Source organism: Schistocerca nitens, chromosome 6, assembly GCF_023898315.1.
Source record: "Schistocerca nitens isolate TAMUIC-IGC-003100 chromosome 6, iqSchNite1.1, whole genome shotgun sequence".
Lineage (NCBI taxonomy): Eukaryota > Metazoa > Arthropoda > Insecta > Orthoptera > Acrididae > Schistocerca > Schistocerca nitens.
This window is the reverse complement of record NC_064619.1, coordinates 248,805,659-248,821,475: the sequence shown is the minus strand read 5'-3', so window position 1 is coordinate 248,821,475 and position 15,817 is coordinate 248,805,659. Positions and strand designations below refer to the sequence as shown.

At 39.6% G+C, this 15,817-nt stretch overlaps 1 protein-coding gene across 1 annotated transcript in view; it reads right to left on the bottom strand.

Moving 5' to 3' along the window:
* Positions 1–15,817, bottom strand: part of LOC126263311 (uncharacterized) — a gene marked incomplete at its 5' end in the record, with an annotated part of 175,224 nt that overhangs the window by 24,947 nt on the left and 134,460 nt on the right. The window contains 2 exons of the mRNA XM_049960400.1: positions 12,184–12,492; positions 15,223–15,431. Of these exons, the coding sequence (XP_049816357.1) occupies positions 12,184–12,492; positions 15,223–15,431 (518 nt within the window). The remainder of the gene's footprint in view (positions 1–12,183; positions 12,493–15,222; positions 15,432–15,817) is intronic.

Genomic DNA, 15,817 nt, shown 5'->3' with positions numbered 1-15,817 from the left:
GTTTGTGTATGAGCAGTCTTTAAGAGTGATTTCATCAGGTTTAACCATTAAGGACACCATGTTACCAACCCTAATTGAACAGCTTACTTTGGCGATGGCCACTTTGTCAGCTTCTATTAACAGACAGGGTACCATTCCACTAGTCTATCCACCCACATTTCCTCCATATGATGATTCAGTCGAGGGTTTGGTAGCTTACGAAAAAAGACTCAGACAGCATTTTCAGCTTTTGGTATGACAGACTCGAATTTTTTGCAAAGCCTTATTCCTCTCATGGATTCCACCTAAGGTATATCAATTACTGTGTCAGCTTGCCCCTTTACAAGAACTGTGATCTCTTACTTTTGATCACATCGATAGTTTATTGTTCAGCTACCATCACAAACACACGTAATAGCAGTGCAAGCTGAATTCTACTAATGTCACAAGAAACGAAACTAGTCGTACAGGGCCTCGACAGCTGAACTTCACGGCCTTAGTCATAAGTGTCAGTTTGTTACTGATGCCCATAATGACTCTTACGCAGACTCTATGGTGCATAATGGAATTATCTATTTAGCTCCAGACAGGGAAATGTGCCAGAAGGCTTTACTCTGTGGAAACTGCCTGTTGCAGAAACTTTGCAAATAGCACAATCTTTTGATGTTTCTCAGGCAGCAGGTGACCAAATTGAAGTATGGGGTGATGTGACAGTAGTGTTACATGATATGCCCACTAGGCTCACAGATAGCTTGCATGAGGAAGTGTCAGTGGTGGCAGTAAAAATGTGGGCCCAGTGCCAAGCAGACCAAGGCCAGACTAAGCAGTCACAACAACCACAGTGCCAGGTCAGCATTCTCTGTTTCCATCTTGCCCTTTCTTTTTTGTTCAGCATGAATGTTTGGTGTGCCCTAAGCACTGGGTTACTTGTAACGCTTGCCAGAAGAAAGGCTACATTGCCATTGCGTGTTGTTCACCAAAGGTTGCTCAGGATATGAGTGTGGACATAAACTGTGTGCTCCAGTGCTTCTTCTTCCAAGTTGTTTATTGAGTGAAGTGTTTTCTGCCAAGTGCTCCAGCTACAGGTAGACACAGGTGATGCATTGAAGTTATTGAATTCTCAAACCTGTGTAAGTTTAGGGGCACTGCCATTGACACCGGTCACGTGGAAGCTGGTCATTTACAACAAACAGAACATTGTACTGTTGGGAAAATTTACGGCATCTGCCTCTTACTAGTCAGTGGTTCATCCCATTACATTTTTGTTGGTTGCTGATGCCGATGTTGAGAACTTGTTCAGGATGGACGCATTTCAGGCGTTTGGGTTTTCTGTCACTGACTCAGTTCATCTTGTGTCCAATAAGGTGCTGCAGTCTCAATTGGGAAAACTATGTGAGGAGTTTTTGGACTTCTCTTCAGAAGGTATAGGGTGTGCTACAAATTTTTCTGCTCATATTTCTTTGAAATCCATGGCTTGGCCTTGTTTTTGATGTGTGCATCCTATTCCTGTCACCCTGAAAGATCAAGTGAAAGCAGAATTTGGCAGCATTCAATTCTAGGGGTGGTGAAACTTTTGTGGCTAGTGTATGGTCATCTACACTACTTTGGAAGCTGTCAGGAAAACTTCACTTCTGCAGCAACATCAGTACAACTGTCAACATGCTGTTGATTGTGGATATGTATCCTCTCCCATGCCAGGAGGAACTGTTGGCAAAAATATTGGGTGGCCAGTACTTTTGTAAAATTGAGCTGTCTGAAGCATATCTGCAGGTTCCTGTGAATGAAGAGCCTTGGCGAGTTCTGGTTTTGAATACTCCTTTTGGTCTCTATCAATATTTGCACCTTCCTTTTGGTGTGGCTAGTGCCACTGCTATTTTCCAACAATTTTTAGAGCAATTGACTATGCCTGTCCTGGGTTGCATTAATTATCTGGATGATATTATTGTCACGGGCTCCTCCATGGCTGACCACTTGAAAAATTTGTGCCTTTTGTATTTTGTCTTAAGTCTGCAGGCTTATGGTGTAACCTCATCAAACCATAAATATCTGCTGAGGGTGGCCACATTGGCCCACCCGTTACATGCCTTGTTACACAAGAATGTACCTTTTTGCTGGAGCCTGTAATGTTAATAAGCTGTTTGGACCATGTATATTCTCAAATTTATGATCTTATCCTTTTTTTGATTTTATCTGAAATGTTTTAAACCCCTACTGTATAGTAGTATATGTCATGCTAACACAATTAACCCCTGTGATTTAAAAAATCATAAAATTACTGTACTACAAAAAGATAAATTTTTGTTTATGTGAATATATGTTATCATAATTTTACTATCGTGCTATTGAGTGAATTTCATTTTCTGTAAATTATTTTGGATTTCATGTTCTATGTTTTGGTCTTAGTATTACTATATCTTTACTGATGTACTTTGGAACAATGTTAACTGGGTGCCAGTTGGTTGCATGTTGTCTGGTGGGAAGGAAGGAAGGAGAGACGTAAAGTTTTTCTGTAGTTGTGTACAAATTGAATGTATTTTGCTGAGTGAACATTGTAATTGATGGCAGCAAGGCATCTAGGAATATCCAAAATGAAAATTACATATGAATCAGTTTGTCATCTATGTTATTTCAAGAAACACATAAACCTTTAGGGTGTCTACAAGATAATCTGGGTTCTAGACAGAAGAAATTCAAGCAATGGATTGAAGGAGATACTTAAAAAACAAGATGAGTATTTTTTCTGTAAAAGTACCACTAGACTCAGCCAATGTTTTTACTCCATGAACATTTATTACAATTAACAGTCATACAATTGTGCGTAACAACGGAGGTCATGTAAAACCTGGATTATGAACATGCTTTTCGAATGGTGAAATCCAAATGCTCTCAGCCCTTTATTTAGCTACTTTCTCTCTGGACCAGCACATAGTTTTGACAACTGACGCCTCACAGTACAACTTCAGTGCATTCCCAGCACACCAATATGACAATGGCTCTGAATGATCTGTTGCTTTTGCCTCTAAATCTGTATATATATATATATATATATATATATATATATATATATATATATATATATATATATATATATATATATATATATATATATATATATATATATATAAAGAAAGATGATGAGACTTACCAAACAAAAGCGCTGGCAGGTCGATAGACACACAAACATTCCACGTGGAATGTTTCCCTCTGTTATATATATATATATATATATATATATAAAAAGAAAGATGATGAGACTTACCAAACAAAAGCGCTGGCAGGTCGATAGACACACAAACAAACACAAATATACACACAAAATACTAGCTTTCGCAACCAACGGTTGCTTCGTCAGGAAAGAGGGAAGGAGAGGGAAAGATGAAAGGATGTGGGTTTTAAGGGAGAGGGTAAGGAGTCATTCCAATCCCGGGAGCGGAAAGACTTACCTTAGGGGGAAAAAAGGACAGGTATACACTCGCACACACACACATATCCATCCACACATACAGACACAAGCAGACATATTTAAAATATATATATATATATATATATATATATATATATATATATATATATATATATATATATATATATAAAACAAAGATGATGTGACTTACCAAATGAAAGTGCTGGCAGGTCAACAGACACACAAACAAACACATACATACACACAGAATTCAAGCTTTCGCAACAAACTGTTGCCTCATCAGGAAAGAGGGAAGGAGAGGGAAAGACGAAAGGATGTGGGTTTTAGGGGAGAGGGTAAGGAGTCATTCCAATTCCGGGAGCGGAAAGACTTACCTTAGGGGGAAAAAAGGACGCATATACACTCGCGCACACACACATATCCATCCACACATATACAGACACAAGCAGACATATATCCTTAGGGGGAAAAAAGGACGGGTATACACTCGCACACACACACACATATCCATCCACACATATACAGACACAAGCAGACATATATCATGTCTGCTTGTGTCTGTATATGTGTGGATGGATATGTGTGTGTGTGCGAGTGTATACCCATCCTTTTTTCCCCCTAAGGTAAGTCTTTCCGCTCCCGGGATTGGAATGACTCCTTACCCTCTCCCTTAAAACCCACATCCTTTTGTCTTTCCCTCTCCTTCCCTCTTTCCTGATGAGGCAACAGTTTGTTGCGAAAGCTTGAATTTTGTGTGTGTGTTTGTGTGTCTATCGACCTGCCAGCGCTTTCGTTCGGTAAGTCACATCATCTTTGTTTTTATATATATAAGTTTCACCTTATTACTGACCATAAACCCTTGGTTTCCTTTTTTAACCCTCACATTTCCTTGACTGACAAGGCAGCACACCACCTACAGCAATGGGTGCTGTTCTTGTCTTGCTACAATTACTAAATCCATTTTTGACCTATCTTGATACTGATATGCAGGCCACAGTCAAGGGTTTCCCAATTACAAGCTTGCACATAGTAGCTGCTGTTGCCACTGACCCAGTTCTCCATCTGATGGTTTGGTTTGTCCAATAGGGCTGCCAAAGAAACCATGAGGTCAGGCTTGAGATACCTGTGCAACTATTTTTCCTTATGGTATTGTCTCTCTGTTCTTCACAGTGTTTTGCTATTATTCATAGAAGACCTCTCTCCCAGAGTAGTCATTCCTGCAGTGTTACGGAGCAAGATTCTACGCCTTCTCTACTAGGGCCATTGGGAAGTTTTGTGCACTAAACTGTTAGCTAGAGGACATGTTTTTTGGTCAGGTATAGATGGCAGAATTGCCCGTTTTGTCGTGGCTTGTGAGCAGTGTGCCCAACAACAGGGAGCTCCCAGACGGTCTTTGTCCTCCTGGCCAGCTCCCTGCCAGCCATGGAAACGCATTCATGTAGACTTTGTGAGTCCCTTCTTGAATTCAATTGGCTCTTGGTTATCATGGCATTCATCACCTTACGACTCCATCATTCCACCCTCAGTCAAATGGTAAGACAGAATGACTAGTGCATACATTCATGTCCCATATGAAAGAGTTCGTTGCCGATTATTCACTGGACAACACCTTCTCTGTTCTCTGAGCACCTATCACTTCGTGCCTATGTGGAAGCAGAGCCTGGCTCTGTTCCTTCATGGCTGGCAGCCATGCATGCTCTACCACTTTATGTGGCCTGAACCACATGTGCTGTGTTTGGGTTCATCCAGCTGCTAGTGTGGGTGTATGGGTTTGGTGCTGGCCCAAGTGAATACTGGCCACTGTTGTCCACCACTGGGGATGCTGTCTTTGTGATGTCTGTGTAGCCAGTGAGCTGGTGTCACACCACTTTGATCAGTTGCACCCCCCCTCACTGCTGGAAGCTACAGGTTTGCAGGTGTGGCCCCCGTTGCCACAGTCTGCCCTACTGCTCTCCACCTAAAGCCCATCATCACCTGCTGTGGAAGTGCCAGATCCCACTGGCTGCCAGCTCCATGTGTAGCACGCTGGGGTTCCAGCATCCTGGTGCCAGATGCCAGTCCGTCTGCAGCCTCAGGTCCATCGTGCAGTCTGCTGTTCTGGTTGGGACGCCACCACTGCCCCCCCGTCACCATCATCGCCTCAGCCATTGTCACCTGTGGGTCTAGTCCTGTCTCCTCTGCACTAGGACCTGTATGCTGATGATGATGATGCAGAGATGGCGATGGCATCCTCCTCCTCAGTGCTGACATCAGGTGCCACACATGCATGCCCGCACCTCAACGCATTCCAGTCCTATGCTCCGGCATCAGCCAGACTCATCATTCCACCCCTGCCATCAGTACTGGCTGCTGCCACTCCAGATGTGATGGATGTGTGTGTCATTGGCCCGCCTGTGTCTCCTCCATCACCTGGGCACTCTCTTCACACTATGGAGAGGCATGCTGTATGCTGCTACTAATGCATGTGAGTCTAAGTGGACCAAGTGTGGTGTTACTGCATGTGTGTACTTAAATCTATTGCCAATTGTATCAGTGTGGGCCAGCCACTAGAGGCGGCCTGTAGGGAGTGTGCACACAGCATTGTCTCTGCTCCAATGTCTGCCAGTGACTCACGCCCACATACATGCAGAGCAGCACTGACTCATGCTCTATGCAGTATATATGTTTCAATCAATATTATTAGTGAAAAAAGACAAAAAAGTGACAAACAGGAATATGGAAATCCATGATTACAATACAAGACAAAAATCAGACTTTCATATGGTGAGCAGACGATTGAATCTAACAACAAATACCCCATTCATCAAGGGAGCAATATTTTATAATTCTCTGCCAAACAACCTGAAACAGCTTTCTGGTAGAATTTTTAAAAACGAGTTAAAAAAATGGCTTGTATTGAAGTGCCCATACAGTATGGTGCTGACATGATTTGACCTCAGGAATGCTATATTAAATATACTTAAATGATATTTTACTTAGTAGCATGTAATCTATTTATATTGTGTATCAATAATCTGAATGTAATTATTATAACATTGCCCATGCATGTTAAATACATGTTTCGAGCTGTAAGATAAATAAATAAATAAATAAATTATGTTCATTTTGTTTGTAATGCTCACATTAGCTGTTCTGTGTATCATTTATGTTGCTCCTTCTGTTTGATTCTTTTGACTTGTTACATGTGGAATCATGAGATGCTTATTTACATTATTGTTCAGAGGTGTATGAATATAGACGTATTTGTGTTACTTGGATTGGTTTCATGTACTACTTGGTTACTACAGTAATGTTCCTCGATCTTGCCTCATGCTTTCGTGTTTTTGTGGTTGCTGGGTCACTGGGTGTTTGCCTTTTGTCTATTGTATGGTTATGTTATGCCTGTTATAGTATAAGTGTGTTGCTTTGAGTGGCAAAAGTGGTAATTAGTACCATAAAACACCACCAAAGAAGAAACCTTGTTATATGTGTGCTTACTTGTCAAAGTGGGAGAAAAATTATTTTTGGATTGGCAAAGTGAAAATAAATAGACAAGCCTATTGTTCCTTGTGCTGGAAAAAAATTATCATCACATGTGAAGGGCACAATAACTGTCTACAACATGAATCTAATGCAGGCAATTAATAATTTAATATCAGGGTTCCCACAGGTTCTGGAAATCAGGGAATATTGGGGAATTTCAAACTGGTCAGGGAAATCAGGAAATTTGAAAAAAACGCCGGAAAAATCTCGTTTTCATCTCAGTAGATTAAATGGTTTGTTCACTGAGATGTCAAGCATTGTCAGTGGTTGGTGCAGCTGAGCATGTCCGCTGCTTCCCTATTCCCTCATTACTACTGCTTTTCCCCTTCCTACCACTCCCTTCAGCTTGCAGTCAGTACTGCTATCACTTGTCACTGCTAGTCTAGCAGCTGCAGAAGAGAGGCAGGGAGGTATGAAGAGTGGTTTGTTCGGTATTGATTCTCCGAGACTGTAGATGCAGAGGCCGGAGATGGTGGTCATGTGTGCATGAGTCCTGTCTGAGTAATTGTGTGAATGCATGTGTGTGCTTGTTTTCTGACACTGGCTATGGCTGAAAATTTAATTGTGAGAGTGTGATTATCTTTTCTGTGTACCTGTCTGCAGCTCAGTGATCATCTTTACAGTGAGTTGATACCTACCCATCTTCATTGTTATTGATTCTCAAAGTATTTGCACAAGCTATCTGTTGCATGGATTGATCACCACAGTCCCATTTCATGCTGTCTGTGACTCATGAATAGATGGCCACACTAGTGGATTTCCACAACAGGCCAAAAGTACAGGCCATTTCTGCGGGTATTTCTAACGGATCAGGCCTGATGACCAGATGCCCTTCGTTTCCCACTGATGTTTAGGTCCTGCCCATCAGATCTAGTCTCACAGACCTGCCTGCAGGCCAGGTATGTTTGTGTGTGGCATAATGTAGCGGACTTTTGTGGTTTATCCATGGACCCAGGACTTCAGTGCTCCTCGGCAGGCCAGAGGCCATGGGTGATGGTTTTCAGAAATTGCCACTAGTAGTTTATACATTAGAATGAATGGACAATAAGAAGAAGAAAATTGTGGCAGTCACTGGCATTTTGTACGCTATGTACTCAAGTATTTCTCAAAAGAATATCATGTAATACATGTAAAATAATAACTGACAATAATGAACATAGTAGAACCAATATTTCATTGGTAGTCACCTATATTGTTGGTACACAACTCTTACCCATCTTATACACTTCTTTCAAGAGGCCTATTTTGTTCTGAGGTTATTTCTGAAATGTTACTCTTCTGAGATAGATTTGTGTGATGCTTACTTGCAGAGTCCATTGGATGCAAAATCACAGAAAGTGTTTGTTGTAAATACATACTTAGAATTGTTAAGTGTTTGTGTTTGCCTTTCGGCAGTGCTTCCACACCTGCTACTTTTCAACTTTACTAGAAACAGCTGACTGAAAAAGTGCCATTTTGTTAAAACTACCTTGATGGCATTGTTGTTTCAGGTCATACACTGGATGAACACATTGGCAGTTTGTGCGCTCTTTATATTGTTGTTGTCAGAAGCAGGAGTCAAGTGTCATCTTGAAAAGTGACTTTTTTCAAACTGAACTACAGTACTTATGTCATGAGATAAATAGTCAGGGTGCACACTCCCTCCAATGTCATTTGTTTGCAATCCGTGATCTGCCTGTTCCTCGCAATGTGTCTGAACTGCAGTCAGTACTAGGCAAGATGACGAACTACACTCTGTTCATACTGAATGCCGCTCAGATCGTGGCTCGATTGCATCACTTGCATCGCAAAAATGTACCTTTTGTGTGAACTAAAGATTGTCAAGAGCATTTCAGAAACTCAACAATGCCTTGTTCAGTGACACATGTTTAGTACATTTTGATCCTGCCAAGCCAGTAGTTTGCAAGTCAACACTTCTTCCTATGGAATTGGCCCTGTTCTTTTGCACAGAATTGGTGCACAAGACAGACATATTGCTTTTGCCTCAAATATGTTAAATCAGACTCAGTACAATTATTCTGAAACTGAAAATGAAGCTCTTGCTATTGTGTATGGTGTGACAAAATTCCATCACTATTTGTATAACTGAAAGTTATAGAAAGATCACAAGCCTTTGAAGTCCTTTTTTCATCCATTAAAGCTGGTTCCTACACACACAGCTCAAAAATTGCAATGATGGCCTTTGTTGCTTTCACAGTATCAGTATGAAATTGTGTACAGACCTACGCCCCATCTTGCCTTCTGATTGGCCCAGACGCTGGTTTTGATGCATCTGCTGCATCTTGTTGCCAAATTGATGACAGATCTCCGGATGAAACCCTAAGGAACCACACAAATCAAAAAATGTTTTGAATCACGCCGGTTCCCAGAACTCCTGAAGATAGACATTGACTGTGGATATTGTATCACAGACACAGTCCCTTAGATTGTTCAGAGATGTCACTAAACTTGCCCATAGATGTAAACAACCATGATTGAGCAGTGCCTAATAGACAGAGGGGGCCCAACAGCCAATCAGTTTCAATCATTCCACCAAGAAGGAAGTGTGTGGCTCGTGTTGTCTGTAGTTAAACCATGCCTAGATGGTCAATACCACAGTTCAATCATGTCCACATTGTTACTTTCTGCCAGGAAGGGCTCTCAACAATGGAAGTGTCCAGGCATCTCAGACTGAAACAAAGTGATGTTGTTTGGACATGGAGGAGATACAGGGAGACAGGAACTGTCAATGACATGTCTCGCTCAGGCCACCCAAGGGCTACTACTGCAGTGGATAATCGCTAACTACAGATTATAGCTCGGAGGAAACCTAACAGCAATGCAACCATGTTGAATAATGCTTTTCATGCAGCCACAGTATGTCGTGTTACAACTCAAACTGTGCAATAGGCTGTGTGATGTGCAGCTTCACTCCCGACGTCCATGGCGAGGTCCATCTTTGCAACCACAACACTATGCAGCACAGTACAGATAGGCCCAACAACATGCCAAATGGACCACTCAGGATTGGCATCACGTTCTCTTCACCGATGAGTGTCGCATATGCCTTCCACCAGACAAACGTCGGAGACATGTTTGGAGGCAACGCAGCCAGGCTGAAGGCCTTAGACACACTGTCCAGAAACTGCAGCAAGGTGGAGGTTCCCTGCCATTTTGGGGTGGTATTATGTGGAGTTGACATACGCTGCTCATGGTCATAGAAGGTGCCGTAATGGCTGTACGATACGTGAATGCCATCCTCCAACCAATAGTGCAACCATGTCGACAGCATACTGGTGTGGCATTCGTTTTCATGAATGACAGTTCATGCCCCCATCATGCACATCTTGTGAATGACTGAGGTGAGGAACAATGTGTCAGTGAAATGATAAATATTATTCAAACTGCCAGGAATTAAAACATGGCTTGTAGGCTTGTAATTTGTAGCATAATATACATGTCAGTAACTGGTAAGTATGTAGAGGTGTTAAATTCTAATATTAAAGAGCACTGTAATAAATTAGTAGCAACATTCATAGCCCTAATGAGTTTTTAAGTAACTTATGTCTAGGGGAAAATGGTTTGCACTGTAATAGGCTAAGCACAAGATGTTTAGCAAAATGTTAACTGACGCTTGCCAGATCCTAAAAAGTAGAGGAAATTAATAACCAGTTATGGGGCTGTGAAATTATACTAGGCACAAAAAGCCCAGGGCCAAAAGACTTTATAAGCAAAATTGTGCTGAAAACTATCCATACAGTTCCAACTACATATTTCATGTATTATGTGGTACAATGTAAATGGTCTACATGTTGACTACTGAACTAATAGAAATTGTAAAATTGACAAAATGCAATTTAGTCTGTCTGAATGCGGGAATGTTACAGTTGTTGTCTGAATGAACATTGTTTGACAGGAGATACTTTAAACATTGTAAATGAAGTTGAACATTCAGGGCAGCTACAGTTTTGGAAAAAAGTAAATTGCATAGAAACTCTAAAATACTTGTTACTTTTAATAAAAATTATACAGAAAGAAATGGTTTAGACAATTAATTGAAAAATATAATTTTGAAGGTTGCATGAAGAGCTAGGTTACTGTAATTTCCATTTATAGAATCCAAGGAAAAGTGACTCTAAACATTTCCTGTACGCATTTCATAGTTTTCTCAAATATGTAAGTGAAGAAAAAAAAGTAATGGTAACTGACCTCAACATTAGTGTTGTAAGTGGAAGCCGAATCCATAAAAATACATTTATTTAATCAAATAACACAGCTTCAAATCAAATTTCTCACAGTCTATGAGAGAAAATGCTCAGTCAGCAACCTGTGTAGATAATATTTGTGAGGGTTCAGAATTCCAATAAATTAAATTCGAAATTTTATCACAAATATTAAAGTTGGGAAATTTTCTGTACCTTCATAGACTACAAATGTGCAAGCATCCATACAATTACTTTTGCTGCAGCTCTAATAAGAATTTAATGGGTCAAAAGATGTTATTTGTATTAATATTATATCTTAAGTATGTGCAAATATTTGTTTTGTATTTTATTATTTATTTGAGGCTCTCCGTGAACAGTGAGTGGTGGGTAAGTTTGATAGCAGACATCCCTACATCACAGCAAGTGTTGCGTGGAGCTACTAACACCATACAGAGTACCACTGAGGGTCTCAGACTGCCACATTCCATGGATATGGAGTCAATAATTTAAACAAATGAAATACATATTGATATAAATTTTTCATGTGTGGAGTGTGAGCCTAGTCACTGCTCTGACCAGATAATTGTACGTGTATGGAATAAAAAAGCTTGTTGTCATTTATAAGTGGAAGAAGCATTTTAATCAGTGTATAATGGAAGAATAAAACTTTTAAGCAAATATTGGCGTGCTTTCTGGTGTAAAAATAAATAAATAAATAAAAATAAAAAAATTAAGAAAAAGTTGCTGAATAGTGAAACTGTACTGACAAGAAACAAGATATATTTTTAAAATAAAAAATACACATAATTTTAATTTCGACTTAACAATATATCAGAATTGGTATTGCTTTCAATGTCAAGAACATGCACCTTTTCGCATTTCTTTTCATTCATTATTCTAAATGTTTCATTTTTAGTATTAGAGTACAAGTTCAATTTTTTTATAAACAAGTGGTCACATAACACAGTACAACTGACATCAAATTTAAATGCAGAAATGAAAATTATTGGTCATGTAAGGAGAAAACTTATGCAAATCTCCTACCATGTTGTAATATGACACATAAACACATACCTGGCTGCAGCACGCAGCTGCTGGGTCACCAGAAGATGTCAAGCTGCCACACCAAAATTCATTCCCTGGCAGCGCATTGCCATCCCATGCATATGAAACTACAAGCAGCTGCTCAGGATTGTCTACCAGTCGCGACTGCGGCTCAGCTTGTGAAAATCGCACTCTTACATGACCCACGCGGCCACCATCTCCAACACCACGCAGTGTTGCACCCTCCGAAAACCAGGCAAACCGCACTTCAGAAATATGTGAAAGTGATGGTAGCAGACGTTGAATGCAACTAGCAAATGCATCAAGGAAATGGCGTTCCTGTGAAACAATATTAGGGTAACAAATTAGAAAACAGTTCTTTCTTACCTGTAAGCATAACGAATTGAACTTTCTGCCTTGGTTCAACACATACTATCTCTCTCTCTCTCTCTCTCTCTCTCTCTCTCTCTCTCTCCCTCACACACACACAGCTGAACAAGAAAGAAAGTACCACCAGATATACAATAAATGATGTGTTACATAGTGACTTACTTTAACTTTTGCAATAACACATTTCATCCAGTTTTGTACTGTCAACAGTAGAACTTTTTGATTAATTATTTATAAAAAGAAAATGTATTAGAAACAAAATGTTGTCAGATGGCAGTGTGGTTTCAATTGCCTGAGACTGCAGTCGTGTGTGTGAGTTGTGCTTGCGTGCATGTGTCTGTCTGTGTCTGTCGTCTGTTTTTGATTAAGGTCTTACTGGCTGAAAGCTTTATTTGTGACAGTCTGTTTGTTGTGCCTATCTGCGACTCAGCATTTCCACTATATTGTGAGTAGCAACTTTTTCCGGCCAGGGTGGCCGAGCTGTTCTAGGCACTACAGTCTGGAACTGCGCGACTGCTGCGGTCGCAGATTCTAATCCTACCTCGGGCATGGAGGTGTGTGATGTCCTTAGGTTAGTTAGGTTTATGTAGTTCTAAGTTCTAGGGGACTGATGACCTCAGAAATTAAGTCCCATAGTGCTCAGAGCCATTTGAACCAAGTAGCAACTTCCCTTTTCATGATATTGTCAGATGTATACATTGATGAAAAAATTAAGTAGAAAACCCATACAGTAGAAATTCTGACATTTAATTTCAGCTAATCAACATCATGAAAATGTATGTTAACTTTAGAAATATAACAAGAATGTGCTATGGAATGTTGGTTAAGCACTCAGTTATGTAAAAGGCATTCTTTTCCATAACAGAATTTTATGTGATCAATTTAAATTTGTAAGTGATACAGATATTCACAAATACAATACTAAATATAAAAATGGTCTACTCTTTAGTGAGTCTAATTTTTGCATGAATAAGGGAGAAATACACCATTTCAGAAATCTCTGACAACTTATGAACTGAATTAACCTGTTAGACAAATAGGAGCATTGTAACCACAACAGCTTTTGTGACACACTTGAAATAGGCCTTTTGGAGAGAATATTAAATATAAATAGGAGACGTGTTTTAAAACGTAGATTAAAATTGTTTGTCCTTGAGAGTTTCTTGCATACGTGTACCATAGAGGAATTCTTGAGTAGGTACAAAGAGGTAGTCAGTTACAAAGGTGTAAATGGTGAGGATAAAATATTTTTAATAATGATGTTCAGTTTTTGTTAAAATCATACTGCACTATACATTCCAGATAATAAAGTTTATTATAAATATGATCCATGAAATATGGAACTAACTAATTAAATGTTTCTCCTACACCACAATGGATTGATTTAGTTATGAGGGACAAATCCATCACTGTCACCACTGCCAACCAGTTTCATACGGCTGAGAACAACAACTTGCCTCTTAAGTATCTGAAGCATATTGCTTTGTTAGCTCAGAATTTTTATTTACCAATGGCCTTCTGTAAAAGTCTAGCATATTATTATGGAACAATTTTGTTTATATCAGGAAGATGAATGGAATATCAACCTAACACAGCACTCATCTGTGGAACTTTAGTTTCATTTTGATATTAAAAGCAGTGACACAATAAAATCAATCTCATAATGAAAATTATATTTAACACTACGCCTCAGTGTCTTGATTCATGAGAATTTCTAACTACATCATGTTTTGGAGAATCTGCCTTTAATTCACAAAAGGGTGAGTATAGGATTGTTTCATTGTGTATCCAATCAAGTAAAATAACCAATGACTACCTAAAGGTGTGTTTACACCTGTGTGAATTTCCATGTGCACTACGTGCATGCAGCCATTTCACAAAGAGGCAAGGAGGTACACACACCAGTGCAAAGTCATGCATGCTTCTGAACTGTGCACATGGGGGTGCAGGAGTCTCCCCAGATCAGACAGGCAGACACATACCTCACTTGCGTGTAGGGCAAGCACAGACACACAGCGACCAGTCACAGGATGCACAGGTATAAACATGCCTTAAGAAAGCTTTAAAATAGATCACAATTATTTATATTGATATTAACTATTGCATTTATACAAATATAATTTTTGAGAAAAATACTGAGATGTTACAGTTTATAATTGGTGATAATGTAATCATTTCTCAAACTGACAACATACACTACAGGAATAACAAAGTAGTTTGCTGAAAACGTGAGAATGAATATAATTAATAACAGAGTACCACAAACAAGGATTTTTAAAAGAATTATATCATGTTCACTGTCAGCTATATTATTTATTATAATACCCATGATTGCAAATTGGAGCTTGGGTCATTATAAAGTGGTAATATGAGGAAAAAGAGCAATTCACAACATTAATAAATGAGTAAAATGGATGTGAATCATCACATACACCACCAGTATATAAGAAGTGGGATTAAATCTCTCAAAACTAGATTCATCATTTCTGCACATTTTCATAACGTACACTGTAATGGTCAAAAACATGGGGGAATTCATTTTTGTATTAACAAAGAAGTTGAATAACAAGTTCAACATGCTATTATAGGTCAAAATTATATCAAATAAATATTTCATCCAAAAATGTTTGCAACTGATTTGAAGGATGAGTGAGTAGGAACATTCTTGAGGATTCTGACCTGATGCTTTGAAATGCGCCATACTCCAAGGCCTGCTCCCACAATGTGCACTAGGGCAGTGGTTCCAGCAGCCTCAGCACGAGATGCAGCTTCCAGTAGCAGAGTTTCAAAGCTGACAGACATTCGCCGCTGGTACAACATATTGTCAAACAGTAGAGTATCTCTATCTCCTAACTGCAGCTCCACATAGCGATCAATACCACCACTGCCTGTGGAATAAATGAATTACATTTATGGCAAAGTACTCACTTCATTTGACATGTTTAGTTGAACTACACATACAAACAGATTTCTACACCTGCACCTTCATCTATACTCTACAAACCACTGTAAAATGGAAACAGAAGGTACTTCCACTGTATCACGTATTCAGGCATCTTCTCATTTTATTCACTTATGGAACATGGGACAAATTATTGTTTAGAGACTCAAAATTTCATCAAAATGAAATACACTCCTGGAAATGGAAAAAAGAACACATTGACACCGGTGTGTCAGACCCACCATACTTGCTCCAGACACTGCGAGAGGGCTGTACAAGCAATGATCACACGCACGGCACAGCGGACACACCAGGAACCGCGGTGTTGGCCGT